This window comes from Lissotriton helveticus, chromosome 11, assembly GCF_964261635.1.
Source record: "Lissotriton helveticus chromosome 11, aLisHel1.1, whole genome shotgun sequence".
Classification (NCBI taxonomy): Eukaryota; Metazoa; Chordata; class Amphibia; order Caudata; family Salamandridae; genus Lissotriton; species Lissotriton helveticus.
Genome location: NC_136072.1, coordinates 15,626,964 through 15,649,254, shown reverse-complemented (window position 1 = coordinate 15,649,254; position 22,291 = coordinate 15,626,964). Strand labels below are relative to the sequence as shown.

The following is a 22,291-nucleotide window of genomic DNA, read 5'->3' as shown; positions in this document are numbered from 1 at the left end:
CATTTAGGGGCTCATTAGGATCGCGGACGGACTTGAGTCCGTCCGCGACCCCAGAGTAGGAGGGAACGTCCGCATGGGCAGCGGCGTTCCCTCCGTGAAGATTAGGATGGGACCGCCAGGGTGGCGGTCACATCCTCTATCTGTAACATTGCGGCAGGTGCAGCTTCAAGCTGCACCCGCCGCAATGTTAAAAATGCATACATTGCATTTGTATGCTGAAAGCGGCAGGCACCGCGCGGTGCCTGCCGCTTTCTGCATACAAATGCAGGGGGGTACCATGGGTAACCGCCATGTGCACCCCCCATCCTCCCTTCACCCAGGGGGCCCGCAACGGGCCCCCGAAGTCAAAATCCGTATGCTTTTCCACGGCGGAAAAGCCACCGTGGAAAAGCATCTCTTTTACACTATCCTAATAGGGCTGGCGGTGTCTTATAAACACCGCCAGCCATGTTGCAGCTTTTCCGCCGCGGTTGTAAGTCAACCGCGGCGGAAAAGCGGCGGACTGAAACCAGGACCCACCAGCCATCCTAAGTGGGTCTTTGGTGGGTCCGCAGAGGATTTTCCGCATCCTCCATGCCGGCGGTGGCTTCCGCCGGCCCCGAGGATGCGGGAAATCCTCCATCCTAATGAGCCCCCTAATCTGCACATCTGGACACAGAAGTTGTCTCTGATAATGTCTTGAGTAAAGTCGCAGCCAAGAAACAGTGTCTCCTCGAAGGCGCCTCTTATATCTCATTCTCAAAAATCAAAGGGGGTGGGGAGACGCTAGAAGGCGTTCCACGCAGCCTCCCTTGCACTGCAATACAAAATCATGGAGAGTGGAAGAGAACGAGCTCGACTTGAGCATCGCCAACTGGGTTTCTCGTAGGACTCTCAACAGTGATGTCCAGTCAGTGGTAAGTTCTTCACCGACGTACCTATGACTGAACGTGACATCGTTGGGTCTATCCTCCACCAGGAGGAGAGGTCTCTCATGCCTGAGACATTTGTGGGATCCTTTCTGTATAAACGTACTTAAATCTGCCTCCTATCCGCAAACCCTTGTCGAATTTATTTAGGGATTACTAGAGATAGTGGCAAGGTTAAGAGAGGTACATGATTTGTTTTGGGAGAATTTACAGTATCCCGCGCATAAATATAAAAAAAGAACATCTGGTCGACATGTTTCAGCTATACTTGCACCCTTGGGGTCGTTGGCTTTCGTCAGGACCAAGGGTAGGATTTCGGATCCCTCTCTTAGATCACATGGTATTTTTTCCCTGACAAGCAAGGGAACAGAGCACCAAGTAGGCAGCGGCAGGGATGGACCTTTGATGAATGTGTGACTACAAGGCCGGCTCCCCCTGTGCTTCCTTGAGAACTGACGCCCTGTTCATGTGGGGAAAATCCTCTTAATTAAACCAGTGGCAAGTCTCAGACTTGTTCATAACAGATTATTCAATGTGCTGTATGCTAATTGCACACTTTTAATGCACTCACGTCTCTGGGGGAAGTAAGATCTTTACATCCCATCCTGATGAATGCCCAGGACTTATTTAGGCCACTAGGAAGGGCTGAAACATGTTGGTGCCTAGTTTAGGGTTATTGGACCATTGGATCCTAGAATTAACTCCCACTCCATTAATAAAGGATACTTTAGGAGTGGGTGAGGTTTTTTTATCTTTTAAGTTACGCCCTCATGCACCTTTTCATAAGTGCCCCCTGAAATATGGTAGAGCCCACCCTGACCTCTAGGAGTTGGGGTGAGCCCAATGATGAAGCATGACACTAGTATTAGAGTGAGTGGGGGCATATTACTAAGCCCCTATTGCCACCACAACGTCACTTTTTGTGACGTTGTGGTGGGGATAATGTCAGCTCCCAATAACCAAGGCAGCGTTAAACCACATAACGAGGCTGCCTTGCTAATAGGGCCCCTAAAATTAGCGTGAAAGGCGGGTGCCGTGGGTGTTGCAGTGGGCGTTCCACCGAAACACCCATTCACTTCGACGCTGCCACCTGTTATCAAGAGCGGTGATAATAGGAGGCAGCGCCAAGCTTAAGACCAGGAAAATCCCATTCTTAAGGTGGCGAAACGAGGAGAAATGCTTCATTTCTCCTTGTTTTTGCTGTTTGCATGTGTGCTGCCTTGTTCACACCTCTTGAAATGACTGCAGATCATACTGACCTCAGCAGCTAGACTCTTCCTCGACCTCTCCAGATGAACCCACAACTCATCTCACCTGAGGAAACTCCACTGACCCCCTTCCACAATTACAAGATTCTGACTCACACCTACAAAAGCCCTGCACAACCAAGGACCAGCCTACATCAACCACCACCTGAAATTCCACCAACCCTACAGACCACTGTGCTCCTTCTCAGTCCCTCGCTAACACCCTCCTCATCCGCTGATGCAACAGTGGGAGACTTTCCTTCTCCTACCTCACTGCAACGTTCTGGAACAGCTTCCACTTCAATCTCCGGACCTCAACCCCCCTCCAGGAATCCAGAAGGAGACTCAAGACCTGGTTGTTCAACTGATCCCTCCCAAGCAGCGTGGCTGTCGGCTCCTGGATACCCTCACTGGTGAATAGCTGTGCTCTAGAAATCCTGATCGATTAATTCATAGCTTCGCTGGAGAGTTTGTATAGTTTTCTGCCTAGAAAATAGATTACAATGGGCAGAGGATAGCTAGTTTTGCCTTCTCTTAGATCTTCCCTGCTGTAAGAAAACTCCAAACAAAATACAGGTTCCTAGAAATGGCGAATTCCTTCGCCCGCAAAAGCAACTTGAGACAAGAAGGATCATTCTGCTCTTGTTGACGTCGGTGAAGACTTGACATTGAACCAGGAAGTTCCTGCCACGGGCAGATGCTGAAATCAATACTTAAGTTCATGGGTTTATCAACCTACACTGATTTGTGGCAATAAATGATCAACAGGGCATTGAAGATTGGTTATCTGTGGCAGTGTCATAAATGTAAATAAAACCTAGTCATTCATGCTTGGCACGGGATCCGGGCTGAAGATGTAGAAGTGTCTGCTATGGTGCCGGGCTCCTAGTCGGCTCTCGTCGCCACATATGGTTACAGAAAGAGGACAGTCCGGCAGCTACGGAAGGAGCAAGGCTTGCATCCATGGTGTCTGTTGACTGCGCTCTGGTTTCCACGAAACATCAGCGTAGGGCTGGACAACCAGATATTAAATTCAATGTTGTGTAAGCGAGCCTCCGAAGAGAAGTCCTTGGCATGCGGTGAAGGTGCTCAGTAAAGTCGCCTTGATGTCGCCATAGAGATAACAAGTGACACAACCACAGAAGGCGCATGTTGATCGCAGGGGTGTCGTTGGGAGCAGAGACTGTGGCATGAATGTCTACCACCATCACCACATTGACTTTACCATGGCAGAATTATTCAGAACTCATCTTGTACAATATGACATGGTTACTTGAAAGAATAATTTCTGCAGCTTCAGGGAAATCATTGTGTACACAACTGGACCTAGACATGGGTGATTGATGTCGGGTGTAACCTACTGGTATTTCCCAATGGAAGCTTCACTAAGGAAGGACACCCTAGTGTCAGCTTAACAAAGAAAGAGGTTGTTGCCCTAGTAAGGGGACATTCACCACAGCAGTAAATGACAGGGAGAGGGCTGTACCACTCTCCTTGATGGTCCCAGGGATGGGGGTCTTTGTATGGGTATACAGCCTTTACAACAAAACTTTTACAACGCACTACCATTACGACGCAACTTTTACAACGCAAACTATTACAACGCATAGTGCTGGGGGGCGCTCTAGGATAGGGAATAGGTTTAATGTACTATCCAACACCTTCCCTACTATCCACGGGGACTGGAGTTGGAATAGTAAATTAAACTATTCACTATCCAGCGCCCAAAAGCATTATGCGCTGTAATGGTATGCGTTGTAAAACTTGCGATGTAAAGGTAGGCGTTGTAAAAGTATGCGTTGTAATGTCATACATCCCTTTGTATGAGGTTGGGTAGGTGTGATATTATTGTGACAAACAAAAAATTCAAGATCAGCTTCAATGGCTGGTGTAAAACCATCATGAAAGTAGAATAAACCTCTTAAAGCAATTTTACAAGCTACACGTGTACTAGAAAAATCATCCCAAACAAACATTGTTCAAAACAATGACACCCAAAATGTATTGTATCAAGAATAACATGGCACCTCTAAAATCACATGATCTGGAAGGTCCTCGTGCAAAGACTTTGATGTTGTCCCTCCTTCCTTTCCACTGTCTTTCCCTCTGTGCTGCTGGGGCACCGTCTGAGTTGGTGAGGTCAATGGATAAAACCACAGCTGAGGACCTCAGGGAAGATGACAGTTCTTTTGTGTTTGGACAGCTCCTTTTCACTTGCACTTGCACATTTTGAGGTTGAAAATCCATTCTTTTAGTTTGGGTATGCGCACTTAGGTCCTCATTCATGAGGTCCCTTGAGGAACTTTTGCACTGCAGGAACGTCACTTTTCTGACTTGGTGCAATGTGCCGCGACATATTCACAAGGTGACGTAAAGCCACTTTATGTGGCTTTTCATAGCCTTGTAAATATGTGCCTCTTTCACGCAGAACACTACGTGAGAGGGGGGTTCCATGGGTGTTTCTGTGGGTGTTCCCACGCAACACCCAAGTAATCTTAAGCATTCCCAGATTTACGGAAAAGCAAAAACCAGGAAATATGTCAGAATCTAACACCACCACAGGGGGTCGTTAGGGAGTCACAGCAAGGATAAATGTTTTCATTTCTCCTTGTTTTTTCCTCTTCTAAGTGTGCTGCATTCTGCAGCACACATTGAAAGAGGAAATCGTCCGAATCGATTGATTTTGTGCAGGGAGGTGTCTCTTGCTGCACATAATCAATCAGCCCTGAAACACAGGAACGCTTGCACCCCGGAGCAAGGATGCCTACATTAGCGCATGGAAGCCCACTGTGCAGCAGCGCAGGGGTAAAGGGCAGAAATGCGCCATATCTTATAGATACTGGGCATTGCTGCCCTTTTATTTTGATGTAGGGCAGCACAGCAAGATTCCTTGTGGCACTGCCCTGTGCCAAAACCTCATAAATGCGGCCTTTGTGTTGGGACGGGCACGCTTAGAGACTCATTTATGATGCCCCTTGCAGCACTTTTGCGCTGCCAGGATGTTTGTTTTTTTACGTTCTGGTGGGCAATGTGTCACAGCATATTTACAAGGCCACGTAAAGCCACTTTATGTGGCTTTTCATGGCCTTGCATATATGTGCCTCTTTCACCCAGAATGCTGCGTGAAAGGGGCGTTCCATGGGTGTTTATGTGGGCGTTCCCACGCAGCACTAATGGAATCTGAAGCATTCACAGATTTACAAGAAATCGTAAACCTGAGAATGCGTCAGAATTAAACACCTCCCTGGGGTGGTGTTAGGGAGGCCTGACAGGAGGAATATATTCATTTCTCCTCGTTTTTTCCTTTTTTATCTGTGCTGTATTCTCCAGCACTCATAGAAAGAGGAAATTGCCTGAATTGATGGGTTTTGTGCAGGACGGTGTCCCTTCCTTCACAAAATGAATCAGGCTCGCAATGCAAGCACACTTGCACCATGGTGCAAGGGTGGCTGCGTTGGCGCATGTACCCCATTGTGCCCAGTGTAGGGGAAAAGGGCAGGGATGCGCCGTATCTTATAGACACGGTGCGTTCCTGCTCTTTTCTTTTGACACAGGGCGGCACAGCAAGAGGCCCTTTGGGGCAGATTTATGAGGCCCTTGCACCACGTTTACGCTGCTGTTGAGTCACGCAAGGCGGCGTAAACGTGGCGCATCCCTACGAACGATTTACAACGTGACGCATCTAGGCAGATGCGTCACGTTGTAAAGCCCTGCGCCGCTTGTGGGCGTTCCGGCGCAGGGTGGGCGTTCCGGGACAGGTGCGCCTCGCAAATGTGGCTGAGTGAAATCTATATGATTTCACTCAGTCACTTTCAGGCCAATGCTGCGTCAAAAGCCTGCGCCTGCTTGAAGCAGGCGTAGGTCTTGACGCAGCATTGGTCAGATAGGGCACCCCCGAGCCTTGCTGGAGCTGCGTCGCGCTTGCGACGCAACTCCAGCAATGCGCCGCCTTTACGGCACAGATGCGTCACGCATCTGTGCCGTTTTTGCCCCATGGTGCGCTGCATTGTAAATGCGGCGCACCATGGGTGGCGGAGCTGTGGCGCACTGTGGCGCACATTAACTGGCGCATCCCTGGGGATGCGCCAGTTAACATAAATCTGCCCCTTTGTGTTTAAGCAGACAGGATTTGTGTCTGAACCTGCGCACTTAAAGCCGAATTCACAAAGGTAAACTTAGATTGAAAGTGTAAGTTTAGACCTGAAGTCTTAGTTCAGACCTAAAGTCTAACTTTACTATTAGTAAAGTTAGACTTAAGTCTAAACTTAGACTTTCAGTCTAAGTTTACCTTTGTGAATCCGGCCCTTTGTGCCTGGACGTGCATTCTTTGTGTTTAGACATGCACACGTTGTGATGGGATATGCACGCTTTTGTTGGGACTTGTAATCTTAGTGTTGAGGCTTGCACGCTTTGTGTTTGAGCATGCAGCTTTGCCTCTGAACATGCACGCTTAGTGTCGGGCATGCACGCTTTGGGTATGGACATGCATGGTTTGTGTTGGGTCACTACATGCATGCCTGCTCCTTAGACATGCAAACTTTGCGTTGGGACATGCACACCTGCTCCTTGAACGTGCACGCTTTGTGTTTGAATGTGCACTTTAGCTTGTGCTCAAGCTGTGATATATTACATGTCAAAACAACATTTTGACAGGTGTTAAGATATGGAATTATTCCCCTGTATTTAGCTGCTCCTATTACCAAAAATATCTGTAGCATGTTTGCAAGTTCCCCAGCTGATGAGAACCTCTGTCAGGGTTTATGTCAGTCATGTTACACATGATGTCACATGGAAGCTTCGATGATGTTAAACGGTTTTAGATATAACTGTTTCAACCCAGGTCAGAGATGTAAGACTTCTAAACTTCTGAGGGACCATAACGACGAAGACTATGCACACCACGGGCAAGAAAGAGTGCGTATTCAGAGAGGTCTTAGCAGTGGCTATTCCTAGGGAGAGAGAGGTTTCACCACTGGCCATCTCTACAGACCAAGATGTCTCAGCGCTGGCTATCCGTAGGGACTGAGACATCTCAGTGCTGGCTATTTCTAGGGACAGTGCAGTCTCACCTCTGGCTATCACAGGGTCAGCGATTCCTCAATGCTGGATATCCCTAGGATCAGAGAGGTCCCACCACTATCTATCCTAGGGTGAGCGAGGCCTCACTGCTGGGTGTGATTAGGGACAGAGAGTTCTCAGTGCTGGCTATCCCAGGGTAGGAGAGGTCTCACCTCTGCTATTCCTAGGGACAGCGAGGTTTCACTGCTGTCTATTCCAGGGTCAGCGAGGCCTCACCTCTGGCTATCCCAGGTTCAGCGATTCCTCAACGCTGGCTATCCCTAGGGACAGAGAGGTCTCAGCGCTGACCGTGGGATAGCCAGGATCAGAGAGGTCTCACCACTATCTATCCTAGGGTGAGTGAGGCCTCACCACTATCTATCCTAGGGTGAGCGAGGCCTCACCACTATCTATCCTAGGGTGAGTGAGGCCTCACCACTATCTATCCTAGGGTGAGCGAGGCCTCACCACTATCTATCCTAGGGTGAGCGAGGCCTCACCACTATCTATCCTAGGGTGAGCGAGGCCTCACCGCTAGATGTGATTAGGGACAGAGAGATATCAGTGCTGGCTATCCCAGGGTAGGAGAGGTCTCGCCTCTGCTATTCCTAGGGACAGCGAGGTTTCACTGCTGTCTATTCCAGGGTCAGCGAGGCCTCACCTCTGGCTATCCCTAGAGACAGAAAGGTCTCACCTCCGGCTCCCCCAGGGTCAGAGAGTTCACAGGGCTGGTTAGTCCAGAGTCAAAGAGGCCCTCCATCGGTCTATCGCAGGATCAGGAATGTCTCACTTCCGGCTTTCCCCGGGTCATAGAGGTCTCAACGCTGGCTATTCCACGGTCAGAGAGACCTCAACGACGGCTATCCCAGTGTCATGTAGTTTGGACTCTATGGTAAGAACTGCACATTTGTGGAGAGCATAAACGCTGGGATGGTGCCAGATTGATTCCATGCACCTCTTGAGGATATGTCGTCCTATAGGCCCGTTAGCTCACAGTACCACTTTAAGCCCCCCTAATCCTACATGGGTAGCAAATGGTGTCGGCAACCACTGAACATGACAACCCTGATCCCCAGGAATCATGGTAACAGATCTAGAACCTTTTCACTCAGTCACTCGTGCTCTGTTCCTCTCAGCGAAATATACAAGGAATACACACTGGTACATTTCCAATATTCATTGAACTAATGTGATTCTTGTATAAAATATATGCGCTGCGATGTTCAATAGACAGAAGCAGATGAAAGTTATTAGAAGTATCAGGACAGTGAATAAAATGAAAAGTTCCACTATTGTGCTGAAACAATGTGTGTATGCAAGCATATAAAACAATATAGAAATCTGGCATACTCCTACTATGCGCCCCCTAACCTAAGCGTCTAGGGTGTGTTTGTGTGCTCTGCCAAGAATCCCCGTACTGGAAGATATAACTCCCATTATCTGAAGGGAAAGAATCTAGGACCTCGTCGTGGTTATGAGCTGGACACCCTCATGGAGATATCAGCCGGCTGCTGGGCCGAAGCATCAGCATGTAAGAACCTCGGCAATGACAGCAAAGCGCTCCTCTGTAAACACTCGGAAATGGATGTTTATGTATAACACAAGGACTCCTTGCCTTCGGCCGAAATTTTGGTCAGACCGCCATTGTTCATGTGTTATAGATAGCTCTCTCGCCATGTGTACGAAACAAATAATCACATTTGCGCAAAGTGTGTATTAACCTTGAACATGTTGTCTAGGTATCAAGATAGTGGTCTTGTGAAGTGGGTTTGTAAGCAAGTGTAGTTTCCTAGAAACTAATCCGCACTGTCATAGTTTCAAATGTGTAGCTAAGGTCATTGTGTGAGAGTGAAGGCAACTTTAGGAAGAAACCGGTGTACATGTAAAAAATTGCAGTGTTTTCCTCTGGCCTAACTGGGACACATGACATGAACACTGACTGGCTACATGGCTGATCCTTGTTTGATACTACAAGACATGGATTAATAAAGAAGACTTTAAGAACTTACAACCTGGCTACCAGTGTCTTCATGTACAAAGTACAACACACTCTCTGTAGGGTGATGTGTTCAACCTTCTCGCGGTGTGTCGCTGAAAGTTCACCTGGCTCATGCATATATTAACAACAGGTAGATGGTTTCCTTGGCACTACACCAACGCAAGATGTCTGCTATCCTCCAGCCCTGCATTGATCTCTGTAAAAACACAACCTGTCATAAGGAACGGCTCCTTGACGGAAGGGGCAGGGCTGGGCGCCAGCGCGTCCTCCACAGGAAGAGGGCGTGGCCTCGATGAGCCCCGCACCAGGGGTTCACTGACACGTTGGAGGCAGTGGGGGCTTTGATATTAGGAAGGAAAAGTCCACCCATGCTGGAGAGGGAGTGAGGCCTTTGGACCGGTTATCACTGCCCGCAGCTAACGAGCCATATCTGAAGGAGCACTCTCTTTAGTGCCAACATCGGCCCATACCCCAGCCCGCTCACAACAATTTGTCATAATAACAGACACGACACATTGTTTTGTTGGAAAAAGTTGTTGCAGCTTTATTTGCATACACATTATGCCAACATGTTGGGTTATCTTACGGGCGATCCAGGGTCAGGCAGCCCCTCGCCACCTGCCCACCTGATGAGCCATAAACCCCAGTGGTGTTAACCGCGGGTGTGTTGTCGATTTGGGGAAGGGTTAGCCCCTCCCCCGCCGGAAGTGACGTCACTGGGGACCCTCCAGGTCCCTGACACTAGACAGCTCCTGTGGTCTGTGCCATCATGTGGCACTAAGGGTGGCTGCCCTCTTAGGTGGCCCCCTTCGGTGGCCCGGAGCAGCCTTGCATAGTCCTGGGGTCCCTGGGCGCTGAGTAGTGTCCTGCTTCAGATATGGGGGCCCGGGGCCAGGGCCACTAGAATTATGTGGCAGGAGAAGGCTAAATTATGTGGCAGGATAGAGTAAATTATGCAGCAGGAACTGGCAAAATATGCAACTTAATCCAGTACATTTTTTAATAGTATTACTTCATTATTTCGTCATTTTTAAACCTGGTTACACTGTCTGGGCATTAGTTGCACCTCATTAGTACCCATTTAACACCCGAATATAGCAATAAGCAACAGAAAGGCGACCAGTCCGGCTTTGCAAAGGGCTTTCCATGGCGCAGCAACACATGCCCTTGCATTGTTTGTAACTTTTTAACTGTCTGAGCTAGAAACAAGTTTCTTTGTTAAAATCCTCAGAATATGCACAGATGATGGATTATGTGACACATGCAGCAAATCTATAATTATGCAAAAATCGCAGGGGCCCCACAATTGCATAATTCCAGTATCCCTGCTTGGGAAAGTATTTCAAAATGGATGTTTTGAAAGAAGCCCAAGACTTTTAAGGGAAACAGGGAAGCTTCAGGAAATAGTTTCTTTTCCATTTTAAAATACTTCAATGAGAGCAGGAAGCAGTAGCCCCTGAAGGAGCCCAAAGGGGGCGCTCCTCCCTTTTATGAATCAGTTACCACCCTAACTTGGGAGCTGGCAAATGGTCAATGGTTTGGGATCTGAAGTACCATTGTAAACCATTAATATATACGTAAACAATTTGTAATATGGAAGCAGTGCCCGAAACACACCTCTTCCAAATTGTGAATTGATAATCATTTTTAGCAATGACCACCCTTGACCTTGTTAGTTAAGACACACCAACCAGAACCAATCAGACCCCAGGTAACCACCAAGACAACCGCGATCAACATAGTAAGAAAGCCCACCAGTCTAAAATACCAATTAAGACCACGCCACGCTGTTGAGCAAACCGGTAAGGAGCTTCCAGACCAAACAACAAACCCACACTGACCAAAAGCAACGACCACCCTTCCAGGCAGACCAGCCGGGACCAGGCAGAATAAGGTAAGAACTAGGAAAACCCTGATTAAAAAATAAGAAGGACCACTAGTCCAACATACAATCAAGGCCACACGGTCGAGCATACCAGCCGGGAACACCCTGAGCAAAGTAACAACAAAAACCACCCTGACCAACAAAGACACCTTTTACAGCATTCCAGCCAGGACCACTCCACCCAAAGTAACAATCAGGACCACCCAGATCAGCATAGTCACAGTAAGAAGGACCACTGTTCCAACAAAGCAGTCAGGACCACCCGGCCCAGCATGCTAGCCGGGACCACTCTGATCAGTCTAACATGGGAGGGGGGAGCCAGTGGGGGTTCCTGCGCTAAGACGGAGGAGCGTCGCCCCACTGCTTTTAGCAGTGAAATAAAGGGAAAATAAAAAATGGACTCATGTTATTTTCTCTGACTTCCGCAGTTTAGCACGAGGGGGCGGGCGGGGGAGGTGTGATAGTGTCCTCCTAGGTGTGCAACGACTGCTTGGAACAGTCTTGCACACTTCACATGTTCTTCATGCAGGCTGCAATACAGCATGCACGGAAAACATGCCCAGGCTGCCAGTCAGTGACTGCATGCCAAAACATGGCGCTCAGACCAATCACAAGGCTGCTATGGTAGCGTTATGATTGGCTGACTGGGAGCCGGGGTGTGCATTCTGTTCAGGCCAGCGAGGGAGGACTATGGAGGAGAGACGCAGCGAGGAAGCGGGACAAAGGTATGTTTTTTATTTTATTTTGTAATAGCTGCTTACCCCGTGTCCTACCCCCTTCCGCCCCTACCCCATCCCCTTACCTCCAATACATACTTGCCGCCACTGGGGAGAGCAGTGACGCGTGCCGTCACACTTCCAACCCCTTACTAGGGCGTGCAGTCACAAACTTCATATTTCTTTTGGAGTAAGGACGTAGGCAGAGAGCACCAGTGCGCATGCGCGTGGCTGCAGTAGAGCTCCGCTGTCTGTAATTTCATTGGTATTGCCTGCTCATGACCCTTGAAAGGCCCTAAGAAACACCACCCCGATTTAACCTCATGCACCCCTTTGTATTCCTAACTCCTAAACTAGTCTGGTCTCTTGAGGACCTGCTGCTGGGTTCTGTGTGTAACCTGGAGGTCTAGATCCAGCAGACCTACCTCCATCTGGAGATGTTTATGGTCATGAGCTCAATAAGACAAGGTCTTCAGCAACTGTCTCAAAGAGGGCCTTATACAGACTGGTAGACGCTATCTACGCAACGTACTGAATACGCCGCTTCAGCCACGAGCGGTCTGATGTGCAATACGGGGTGTCAGGCTGCGGGCAGCTATATCTTCATGCTCTGTTTGCTGTCAGTCCCAGGTGTGAAGTTACTTCAATCAAATTACCCTGACTGAATCTCACTGCTGTAAAACAAACCTGCCATATGGTATATTGAGATGAACACATGGTTCTTGTCAGATAAAAATAAGCTGAAAACTTCCTGGAAGTAACAAAAGCAAAGTCACTGCATCTGCTGGTAGCATTGGTGCAGGTATGCATACTCAAGAACATAGCCAGCTCTGCACCCTACGACAGGCAGAGATGGGGTAGAAACGGAATCCCAAAAATCCCTTGTCCGTAGCTACATGTCCTCTGAACATCTTGTGCACCCACTGGCTACTTACCTTACCCTGTCTATGAGCCGTTGGGAGAGGAGCCTTTTATTTCGTCTATGGGCAGGCACTATTACATTTGTTTTATGTTTTCCCCTTGGTCACCAATCTGGCCTTGATCATTTACCCTGCCCGTGCGATGGCCAGAGTGGCCAATCTATTTTACACTTTTTGTCCTTCTGTAAATACTATTTAATGTATAGTAAGTGTTTTTAACCCCGTATTTTAAAAAGTTTATGCCCATTAGTCTGGAAAATGCTTACTTGAGGGTACTTACCACGGATGACGAAGAGCTGGTTTTTCGTACAGACACTTTTTTTGAGAATTGCTGTTCCAGCACGTCAGATGATGTCCAATCTTTGAGCTTTTAAATAATTTTTTCATGCATTTTTGCACAAATCTGAAAGATTATTGTATACTCTATGTTGCTAATGGATTTTATTATGACTTTCTTACTTGTAAATTTTTAACCTGTTGTGCTGCTGTGCTTTTATGGATACGTCGCTATCCGAATAATGTATCTTTGAACCTTGAACCTTGAGCATCTGCTGGTATCATCTTTAACTGATCGCCAATCTCTTATGCGACTGCAGTGATAACTGTGAGGTGGCTGCGTAGCTTCGCACGCTCAGGTGCTTCTTCTCCGTAGCCTTTGTTGTAGGCACTTCCTTCACTTCCATCAGTGTCACCAGCCCGGCTGCCCAATAATCAACATGAAGTTGTTCTCACTGGCACAATCTAGGACGCTCTGAGCAAGACTCCCACGTGCCCATGGGTGACGCGTCACATGCTTCGAAATCCAGAGGACATCAAAGGACCCCAACAAGTAGATGCCCCGGAGTTCATATCCAAAGAGAACAATTGATGGACTGAATAATGAACAATGTCAAACATTCACCCCCAGTACAGAGATCGGGCCTACATCCATCACCACGCCCTTCCAGTTTGGACCTAGCCATATGCAAATTAGTCTTGACCCAGCTCCTTGACACAGCTCCCCATAGGGTCAGTCCAGTCCGAACTGCTAAGCCAGGTCCTCCCCAGACCAGAAACAAGTATCCTGGGACTGGTTTCAGGGTATCAACCCTCATCAGTCAGGCTAACTTGAACCTGGTAGTAGAGTGAGCACAGGGCAACAGTCTGGGCATACCCTTCCTACTTAGGGTGACAAATGAAAAAATAAAAATTGGTGGAAGGCATGCTGAACGAATCAAACAGTCACAGATCTAGGTTAGATCCATCGTTTTTTTGCTCACCATGCCATTCCAGTTATAGACCCAGCCATATGCAACTCAGTCTATGTTCATATCAGCAGGTGGGTCACCGACCACCAACATTGTTGCAGTACGGTGGGTGGAATTTGCGTAGTCGCACTGCGCGAAGCTCCGCGAAACGGTAAAAAATCTCAGCGAGCAGTTCAACGAACATGCGGAATTGCTTGTTCCGCCCGTTTGCGATGCTTTTTTTCTGTGTGTGAATGCTGCTTGCATGCTCAGGGAGAAATATCTTGCGAACACGCATTTTAAAAGCACGAACACACAAAAAAATCCGCAAAGCTGTGGATCGCGGAATTTGTGGCAATTCCGCGTTCTAAGCAGAGCGCGAAATTACCCAAATTCCACAAATTCCGCGCGCGGAACGGAATTTCCCGCCCAGGCCTAAAACCCAGGGATGCCTTTCATCGGCAGGGTGAGCCCCCGCTGCTTCCGCCTGACAAGTCTGCATTTATACATTCCCCAAATACCTTTGACTAGAGCTCTGTCTGTTTCCTCTAAGCTCTCTTCTGCGTGTGTTCTTTAAGTTCTTTAAATTATTTGTTCCCTAAACTCACTAAGCCCTGCATGTCTTCTCTAAGCTCTGTCAGCTTTCTCTGTCCTCTGTATCAATTATCTGAGCTATCCACATTCAGTCTGTGTTCTCTAAACTCTGTAAATTATGTCTGTGTTCTAAAAGTTCTCTGTGTTCTCTAAGCTAAGCTCCTTGTTTCTTCTCTAAGCGTTGTCTGTGTCCTCTAAATTCTGTGTTCTCCAAGCTCTATCTGTGTTCTCTAAGCTCTCTTATCTCTGGCTGTGGTCTTAGCCACATCGCTGCGGCGGCTATTCCGCCGCAGCGCTAAGGGGGCGGGGCGGCCGCGTGGCGGCCGCATGCTGGTGACGGAACCGCTCCGTCATCAGCCGCGGTTGGGCTGTGCTCATGACGGAGCGGTTCCGTCATGGCCCCGCCCGCTCAATAGAACGCGCCACGCAGGCGCGGCGGCGTGGCCATGAAGGAACCGCTCCGTCATCAGCACAGCCCAACCGCGGCTGATGACGGAGCGGTTCCGTCATCAGCATGGAAAGGATTAAAGCTCTCTAAATTCTGTCTTTGTTCTCTAAACTCACTAATCCCTGCCTGTGTTCCATATGCACAATCTGTGTTCTTTAACCTCTGCATTTATTTTCTGAGTTCTCTAAACTCAGTTTGTGTTTTCTAAGCTCTGTGAGCTTTGTCACTGTTCTCTAAGCTCTATAATTCTTGTTTGTGTTATCTAAGCTCCGTCTTCTCCAAGCTCTGTCTGTGTTCTCACACTCTGTGTACTCCAAGCTCTGTCTCTCTCCTCCAAGCTCTGTCTTTCTTCTCTAAGCACTGTCTGTGTCATTTTAAACCCCGTTAGTGTTCTCTAAGCCCTGTCAATTCTGTGTTCACTAAAGCTCCAATATTCTGTCTAGGGGCCCGATTCACAGAACTAACTTAAGATAAAATCCTAAACTTACTACTTTTGGTATTCACAGAAGTTAGCATTTTGTCTTAAGTTTGTCTTAAGTCAGTCTTAAGATAAACTTAAGACAAAATCCAAACTTCTGTGAATACCAGAAGTAGTAAGTTTAGGATATTGTCTTAAGTTAGTTCTGTGAATCGGGCCCAATGTTCTGTAAACTAAACTCTCTCTGTCTTCTCTAAGCTCTGTCTGTGTTCTCAAACTCTGTGTTCTCCAAGCTCTGTCTCTCTCCTCCAAGCTCTGTCTGTCTTCTGTAAGCTCTGTCGGTGTCATTTTAAACCCTGTTAGTGTTCTTTAAGCCCTGTAAATACTGTGTTCACTAAAGCTCCAATATTCTGTCAATGTTCTGTAAGCTAAACTCTGTCTGTGTTCCCTAAGCTCTGTGTTCTCCAAGCTCTGTCTGTCTTCTCCAAGCTCGGTCTGTGTTCTTTATGCTCTGTGTTCTCCAAGCTCTGTCTGTGTTCTCTAAGTTCACTGATCCTGGTCCATGTTTGCTATGCTGTATCTGTGTTCTCTAAGGGCCCGATTCACAGAACTAACTTAAGACAAAATCCGAAACGTACAAATTTTGGTATTCACAGAAGGCATTTAGTAGTAGTAAAGTTCGGATTTTGTCTTAAGTCTGTCTTAAGTCTGTCTAAAGTCTGTCTTAAGTCTGTCCTAAGTTTGTCTTAAGTCTGTCTTAAGTCTGTCTTAAGTCTGTCCTAAGTTTGTCTCAAGTCTGTCTTAATTCTGTCTTAAGTCTGTCTTAAGTCTGTCCTAAATTTGTGTTAAGTCTGTCTTAAGTCTGTCTCAGGGGGGACTCTAGGTGAATTTCTAATAAATTACTCTGCTGGTTTAAGAGTTTGTCTCCACTCTAGATTAGTCTCCAGAGGTTCAATGTTTGACAGTTTGCTTGAAACAAGCATTGGGCAACAATGGTGTGGCTGAATGACAAAGTTACTACAGAGGCAACATTCTAATTATTATTTTTTTTAACTGTTGGCCTGTGGGTGCAAGTGAACTACTACATGTCTACTTTGTGTAGTAGTTTCTAATGCTTGTGTTTTTTTAATGCCACATGTGTTACTCATCACAACATCCACCACTGACCATATGTGTTATTTTTCTCTCTTTAGGGCAAAACACAATAGCAGTAGCGATGGACAGAGCATCTGGGACCCGACGGCAGGTGAGTCTTCAAGGCTTCATTGAGGGAGCCTTGCTTCCTTCACCCTAGACTCTCTCTTGCCAGTGCTTAATTTGAGCTGGTGGATTCTGGTGCTTAGCACCGGCACTTAATCATCGACACCAGCGCTTTTCATGAGCTCCAGTTAAGGACACAGGGGCATATTACCAACGATTAGCGATATTTATCGCTAACGAGGCTTAGCAACTAATTTTTTAACGCTAAGCATTGCCGGAAATTATCGCAGAGATAACTTGCTATTAGCAAGGTTTATCTCAGAAGTGATAAAAATCCTCACACTAACTACCAAATGAGAGATTATCGCTGGAAAACCAACAATAATCTCTCGAAGTTTGGAGTTAGCTTGATGATAGGGGCTCACAAACGTAGCCATGATATCCACCTTCCATAGGATATCAGTGTTAGCTTGATGATAGGGGCTCACAAACTTAGCCATGCTATCCACCTTCCATAGGATATCATGGCTAAGTCAGGAAAATACCAGGTGTAAAAAAAAGCAGTGCTAACCGCGGTTAGCGCTGCTTTTTTTTATCACTAACAGGGTTAGCGAAATCCTTGATAATAGGAGAAATGTCGCTTACAACATTTCTCCTATTATTTTTCTCTGGAACGCCCCCTTTGCATCTCATTAGAGATGCAAGGGGAAGCTTAGAGAAAAAGGGTGTTAACATGCGAATTTGCGTGTTAGCACCCTGTTGCTGATAGGGAGATCATTTTATCTCCGCTTTCTTGGCTTTTAAAGCCAAAAAGCGGAGATAAATCCCTTGATAATATGCCCCAGACTCTTTTATTTTAGGCACGGGGAGATTAAGATATTTGCCCAGAATCACAGGATGGTGAGCCGATGCCGAGACTCTTATATGGTTCCCCAGCTCCGAAGTCAACAGCGCTGAGCATTATGCCACATCCTCTCCCCACTTTCAGCGTTCTGTTTTAGGCGGCACTAGCAGGAGAAATGGGCCGGTGCAAGCTGCCTACTGACGAGAGCCCCGGCGCTTCTTTTTTACCAATTAACCGCTGCAATGAGGTCATACAAAATAGAAACTTTTTGTGATACTATTTGCACCTTTTTGTTTCGTAAAGCGCCGCTTTGCCTCACGCATGTGCCATGACATTTACAGTAAATCTGTGTCTGGAGTGATAAAAATAATAAATATAAACTACAGCTACACTCACAAAAGAAGGCCTCCATCTGCCGCCTAAAACACAATTCATAAGTTATTTTTATACTTAATTTGAGATATTTCAATCTCCTTTTTAAAATGAAGCAGTCCACTATTTTTTTACCTTAAACAAATATTTGTAATTGTCATTAAAATTTTATTTATATAATCAGTCAGTCAGTCAGTCAGTCAGTTATGCTTTATTTCGACAGCTGGTGTCATAAAAGCTATAAAAACATTTTATAAAAGAAATACATGATAAGTATATCATAAAACAACGTTCTAAAAATGATATATACAAACAATCCAATTATATAGTGTTTACTACCCTTGACGAGGCTTTGAAACGCTTTTTTCGACGAGTAGAACGCTACTCCGGAACCCAAAATGATTAAGTAGTGGGTTAGTATAGGGAAAAATAAAAATGTGTTAATTTGAGCCGTGGACATGCGAGTCTTGTCGTCGGATTGAAAAGGATGAAGGAGGAAGGAACAGTCTAGAAAGTGTTATTTAGGAGATCATAGTAGTCAGACCCCTGAAAAGGCGTCAAAGCACTTTCGGTGAGGAGTATTGGGTTTGCTTTTGGTTAGTGTTTGGTTGTCTGTACAACAGGTGTGCAGGCTTTGCACAGCTATTGACTCCCGCTCTTTCTTCCCAGACTACATCACCAAGTGCGACTTCAACGATAACCTGACGCCTTTCTGTGACTGGCAGCAACTCTGTGGCGGCGACCAAGGCGACTGGATCAGAAGCAAGCATGCCACGCCCACCCCAGGCACAGGACCGGACGGGGACTGGCCAGGCGGAAGTAAGTGTTTGCACCAATGCACGCGAGGCTTGCTTCAGCGAGCGTCTCAGCTAGAAGTGGCCCTGCCCATACACATGGCACTGACCATTGGCTCTGTTTTTTTAAAAATTTATTTATCTGTTTGTATAGCGCTAGAATCGACCCCGAAGGGGTATCATCTGAGCTAGCCTGGTCCCACCCAGCCATACACCCATCACAGCCCGCCAAGCACCTCTGTGTAACACTACAACAATCTCCACGCAGTGCTGAGTAGTGTGCTTAGGGTGTGGTGCCAGGTCAACAGGGCTCTGCACCGCCCCTTCTCTTGTGTGTAACACATGTTCAACCTTGACTCACGCATTGTGATGATTCTCCAGTACATATGTCCATGGTGCAAGCGCCGCTAGAACACGCCACTGGCAAGGCTTGGATATACCAAACACACATGATGCAGTACAAGAAATGGCAACGCCAATAGGTCTGGCTCATGAATGAAAGCGCCTTTTGTGTCAGTTGGGTTGAGGCGCTCGGTAAGCGATCATACACGCACTCACTCAATAAGTAATCCATCCACTGGCTCAATCTCTCATTCACCCACTGACACAACTGCAATAAAACACACACACTCAACAACATATGCAAGATAAATTAAAAGAATACAAGTAGAATACAGAAAAGATGCTGCCGTGTGAACATGGCCAGAATATGCTGGCAATAACAATGCTAAATGTAGCAGCCAGTATTCATCTTCCAGGGGTATTCAACACAGTCCATCGAGTTTTTAAAGTTCCAGCCCAGCTGCCATGATTTTACCCAATGTATGCCTTCTTGGAATGGTACAAAAGTTATACACTATGAACTACAGAATTTCATGATGGTCACATGGGTTAGAGGAAGTGGCCCGGTGAGATGCAGTGCACTGCAGATGAAATGAGTGGCAAGCAAGCAACCCACCCATTAGCACCGCCCAGAGACCTGTAGTAGTCTCTTATGATTTTTTTTTTAAGCGGTGATGCACAGAATCAGACATGGAAGTATAAGGAGAGGCTGACCAGCCCTAACACTGAAGTGCATTCATTTTTTGATGGATGTGCATGTGGTTTTATTTAATCAGAAACTTCCTTTATTCTCTGAGCCTGAGAGCCAATGTCTTAAGTGGACTGAACCACTACCCAAGACAGTATATGGTCATAGGTGGAATCAGAGTGTAAATGGCACCCAGACGGATCAATGGCAGAGGAAGGATGACCCACAAACCCTCTATGAATCTACATGGATACATATTTATCTATCTATGGATCTATATATTATTTAATTCTATTCTATATTGCAAGATCTTGGTAAACAGCTAAGCCTGCCAGGCCTTCTGGAGAGATTCTTGCAAAAAATATCACTGTGGAAATCTGAAAACCCTATGATTTGTTAGAGGGGTAACCAATGTCAAAATCCTCTCCTGCAAAGTTAATCTGTGAGATTGTATGAAGCCAAACACCTCTCTGTGGGCTTGAATTCAGAGGAACAACACTTCACACTTAAATGGCTATTGACTTTAACATATGTTTTTCATAATAAATACATTAGGACAACTGTCTTTTTTGCAATCTTCCACAATAAACAGATCAGGCCTGTAGCCATGATCATAGACTTGTGACCTAAAACCACGCAGTTCTGTATTTGGTATAATCTTTGCCACAAGCCAAAAAGTACAATACAAGCGGTCTTTTTAGCAGAAGCACAAAACTTGGGCCCAATCCATTTCTCTGCTGTTGGAAAACAATATGTGGGTGTTCCAGCCTGAGCCCCTCTCTCTTTAGTGTTCTGAAAGCTCTTTTTTGTTGGTCACATAAGGTCCAATAACAGCTAAGCTGTCAAGGCAGACCTAAAAATGCATGTGAATTACTGTAGCCCTGGGCATCCCCTACTGCTTTCGAACACACATCTACTGTTAATGATGAAAGGGGGAGGGGATTCGTGCAGCTGTCGGAGGAAAGAAACACTCTAAATGATCTACTTATCTAAGACACTTTAACCGTGCCGCGTGTGGACTCCTTAAAGTTCTAGCCCAGCCTCCTTGTAGGTCTGATACTTTATGTATGGTAGTGGACCTTCTCTAGGCAGCCATACTGCTGCTGGCTCATGCAGCTGGATAAACAAAATAATCACAGCTGCATTATGGGTAAGCACTTTTTCTGTGGAAGCACACAGCTTCTAATCGATCAAAACATGTACTGCTGTCCACCAGCATATGGGCGGAGCTAAAGCCACTCTCTTTAGTGTTCTGTTTTTTGTTGATCACATAAGGTCTGTGATAGCTGTACTAGGCCAGACCCAATAAATGAATGAACTTGAGAGAGTTCAAGAAGGAGAGAAAGGCACGATGCCAAGGAGGTTTAGGGTGAGCCGTGAACGTGCCTTCAGCAGAGGCATGGGCCGTGCCAGTAGTGGTACCAGTGGGTCCCTGGTAGGGTGTGCCAGCAGAGGCATGGGCCGTGCCAGCCAGTGGTACCAGTGGGTCCTTGGTAGGGTGTGACGCAGGAGGCATGGGCCGTGCCAGCCAGTGGTACCAGTGGGTCCTTGCTAGGGTGTGACAGCAGGAGGCGTGGGCCGTGCCAGCCAGTGGTACCAGTGGGTCCTTGGTAGGGTGTGACGCAGGAGGGGTGTGCCGTGCCAGCCAGTGGTACCAGTGGGTCCTTGGTAGGGTGTGACAGCAGCAGGCATGGGCCGTGCCAGCCAGTGGTACCAGTGGGTCCTTGCTAGGGTGTGACAGCAGGAGGCGTGGGCCGTGCCAGCCAGTGGTACCAGTGGGTCCTTGGTAGGGTGTGACGCAGGAGGCATGGGCCGTGCCAGCCAGTGGCACCAGTGGGTCCTTGGTAGGGTGTGACGCAGAAGGGGTGTGCCGTGCCAGCCAGTGGTACCAGTGGGTCCTTGGTAGGGTGTGACAGCAGGAGGCATGGGCCGTGCCAGCCAGTGGTACCAGTGGGTCCCTGGTAGGGTGTGACAGCAGAAGGCATGGGTCGTGCCAGCCAGTGGCACCAGTGGGTCCTTGGTAGGGTGTGACAGCAGGAGGTGTGGGCCGTGCCAGCCAGTGGTGCCAGTGGGTCCTTGGTAGGGTGTGACAGCAGGAGGCATGGGCCGTGCCAGCCAGTGGTACCAGTGGGTCCTTGGTAGGGTGTGACAGCAGGAGGCGTGGGCCGTGCCAGCCAGTGGTACCAGTGGGTCCTTGGTAGGGTGTGACGCAGGAGGCATGGGCCGTGCCAGCCAGTGGCACCAGTGGGTCCTTGGTAGGGTGTGACGCAGGAGGCATGGGCCGTGCCAGCCAGTGGGTTCCTGGTAGGGTGTGACAGCAGGAGGTGTGGGCCGTGCCAGCCAGTGGTGCCAGTGGGTCCTTGGTAGGGTGTGACAGCAGGAGGCATGGGCCGTGCCAGCCAGTGGTACCAGTGGGTCCTTGGTAGGGTGTGAGAGCAGGAGGCATGGGTCGTGCCAGCCAGTGGTACCAGTGGGTCCTTGGTAGGGTGTGAGAGCAGGAGGCATGGGCCGTGCCAGCCAGTGGTACCAGTGGGTCCTTGGTAGGGTGTGACAGCAGGAGGCATGGGCCGTGCCAGCCAGTGGTACCAGTGGGTCCTTGGTAGGGTGTGACAGCAGGAGGCGTGGGCCGTGC

At 47.7% G+C, this 22,291-nt stretch overlaps 1 protein-coding gene across 1 annotated transcript in view; it reads left to right on the top strand.

Annotated features, from left to right (window-relative positions):
* LOC144791347 (uncharacterized) overlaps window positions 1-22,291 on the top strand; it is a 363,412-nt gene that overhangs the window by 3,543 nt on the left and 337,578 nt on the right. The window contains exons 2-3 of the mRNA XM_078666025.1: window positions 16,613-16,665; window positions 18,505-18,654. Of these exons, the coding sequence (XP_078522151.1) occupies window positions 16,613-16,665; window positions 18,505-18,654 (203 nt within the window). The remainder of the gene's footprint in view (window positions 1-16,612; window positions 16,666-18,504; window positions 18,655-22,291) is intronic.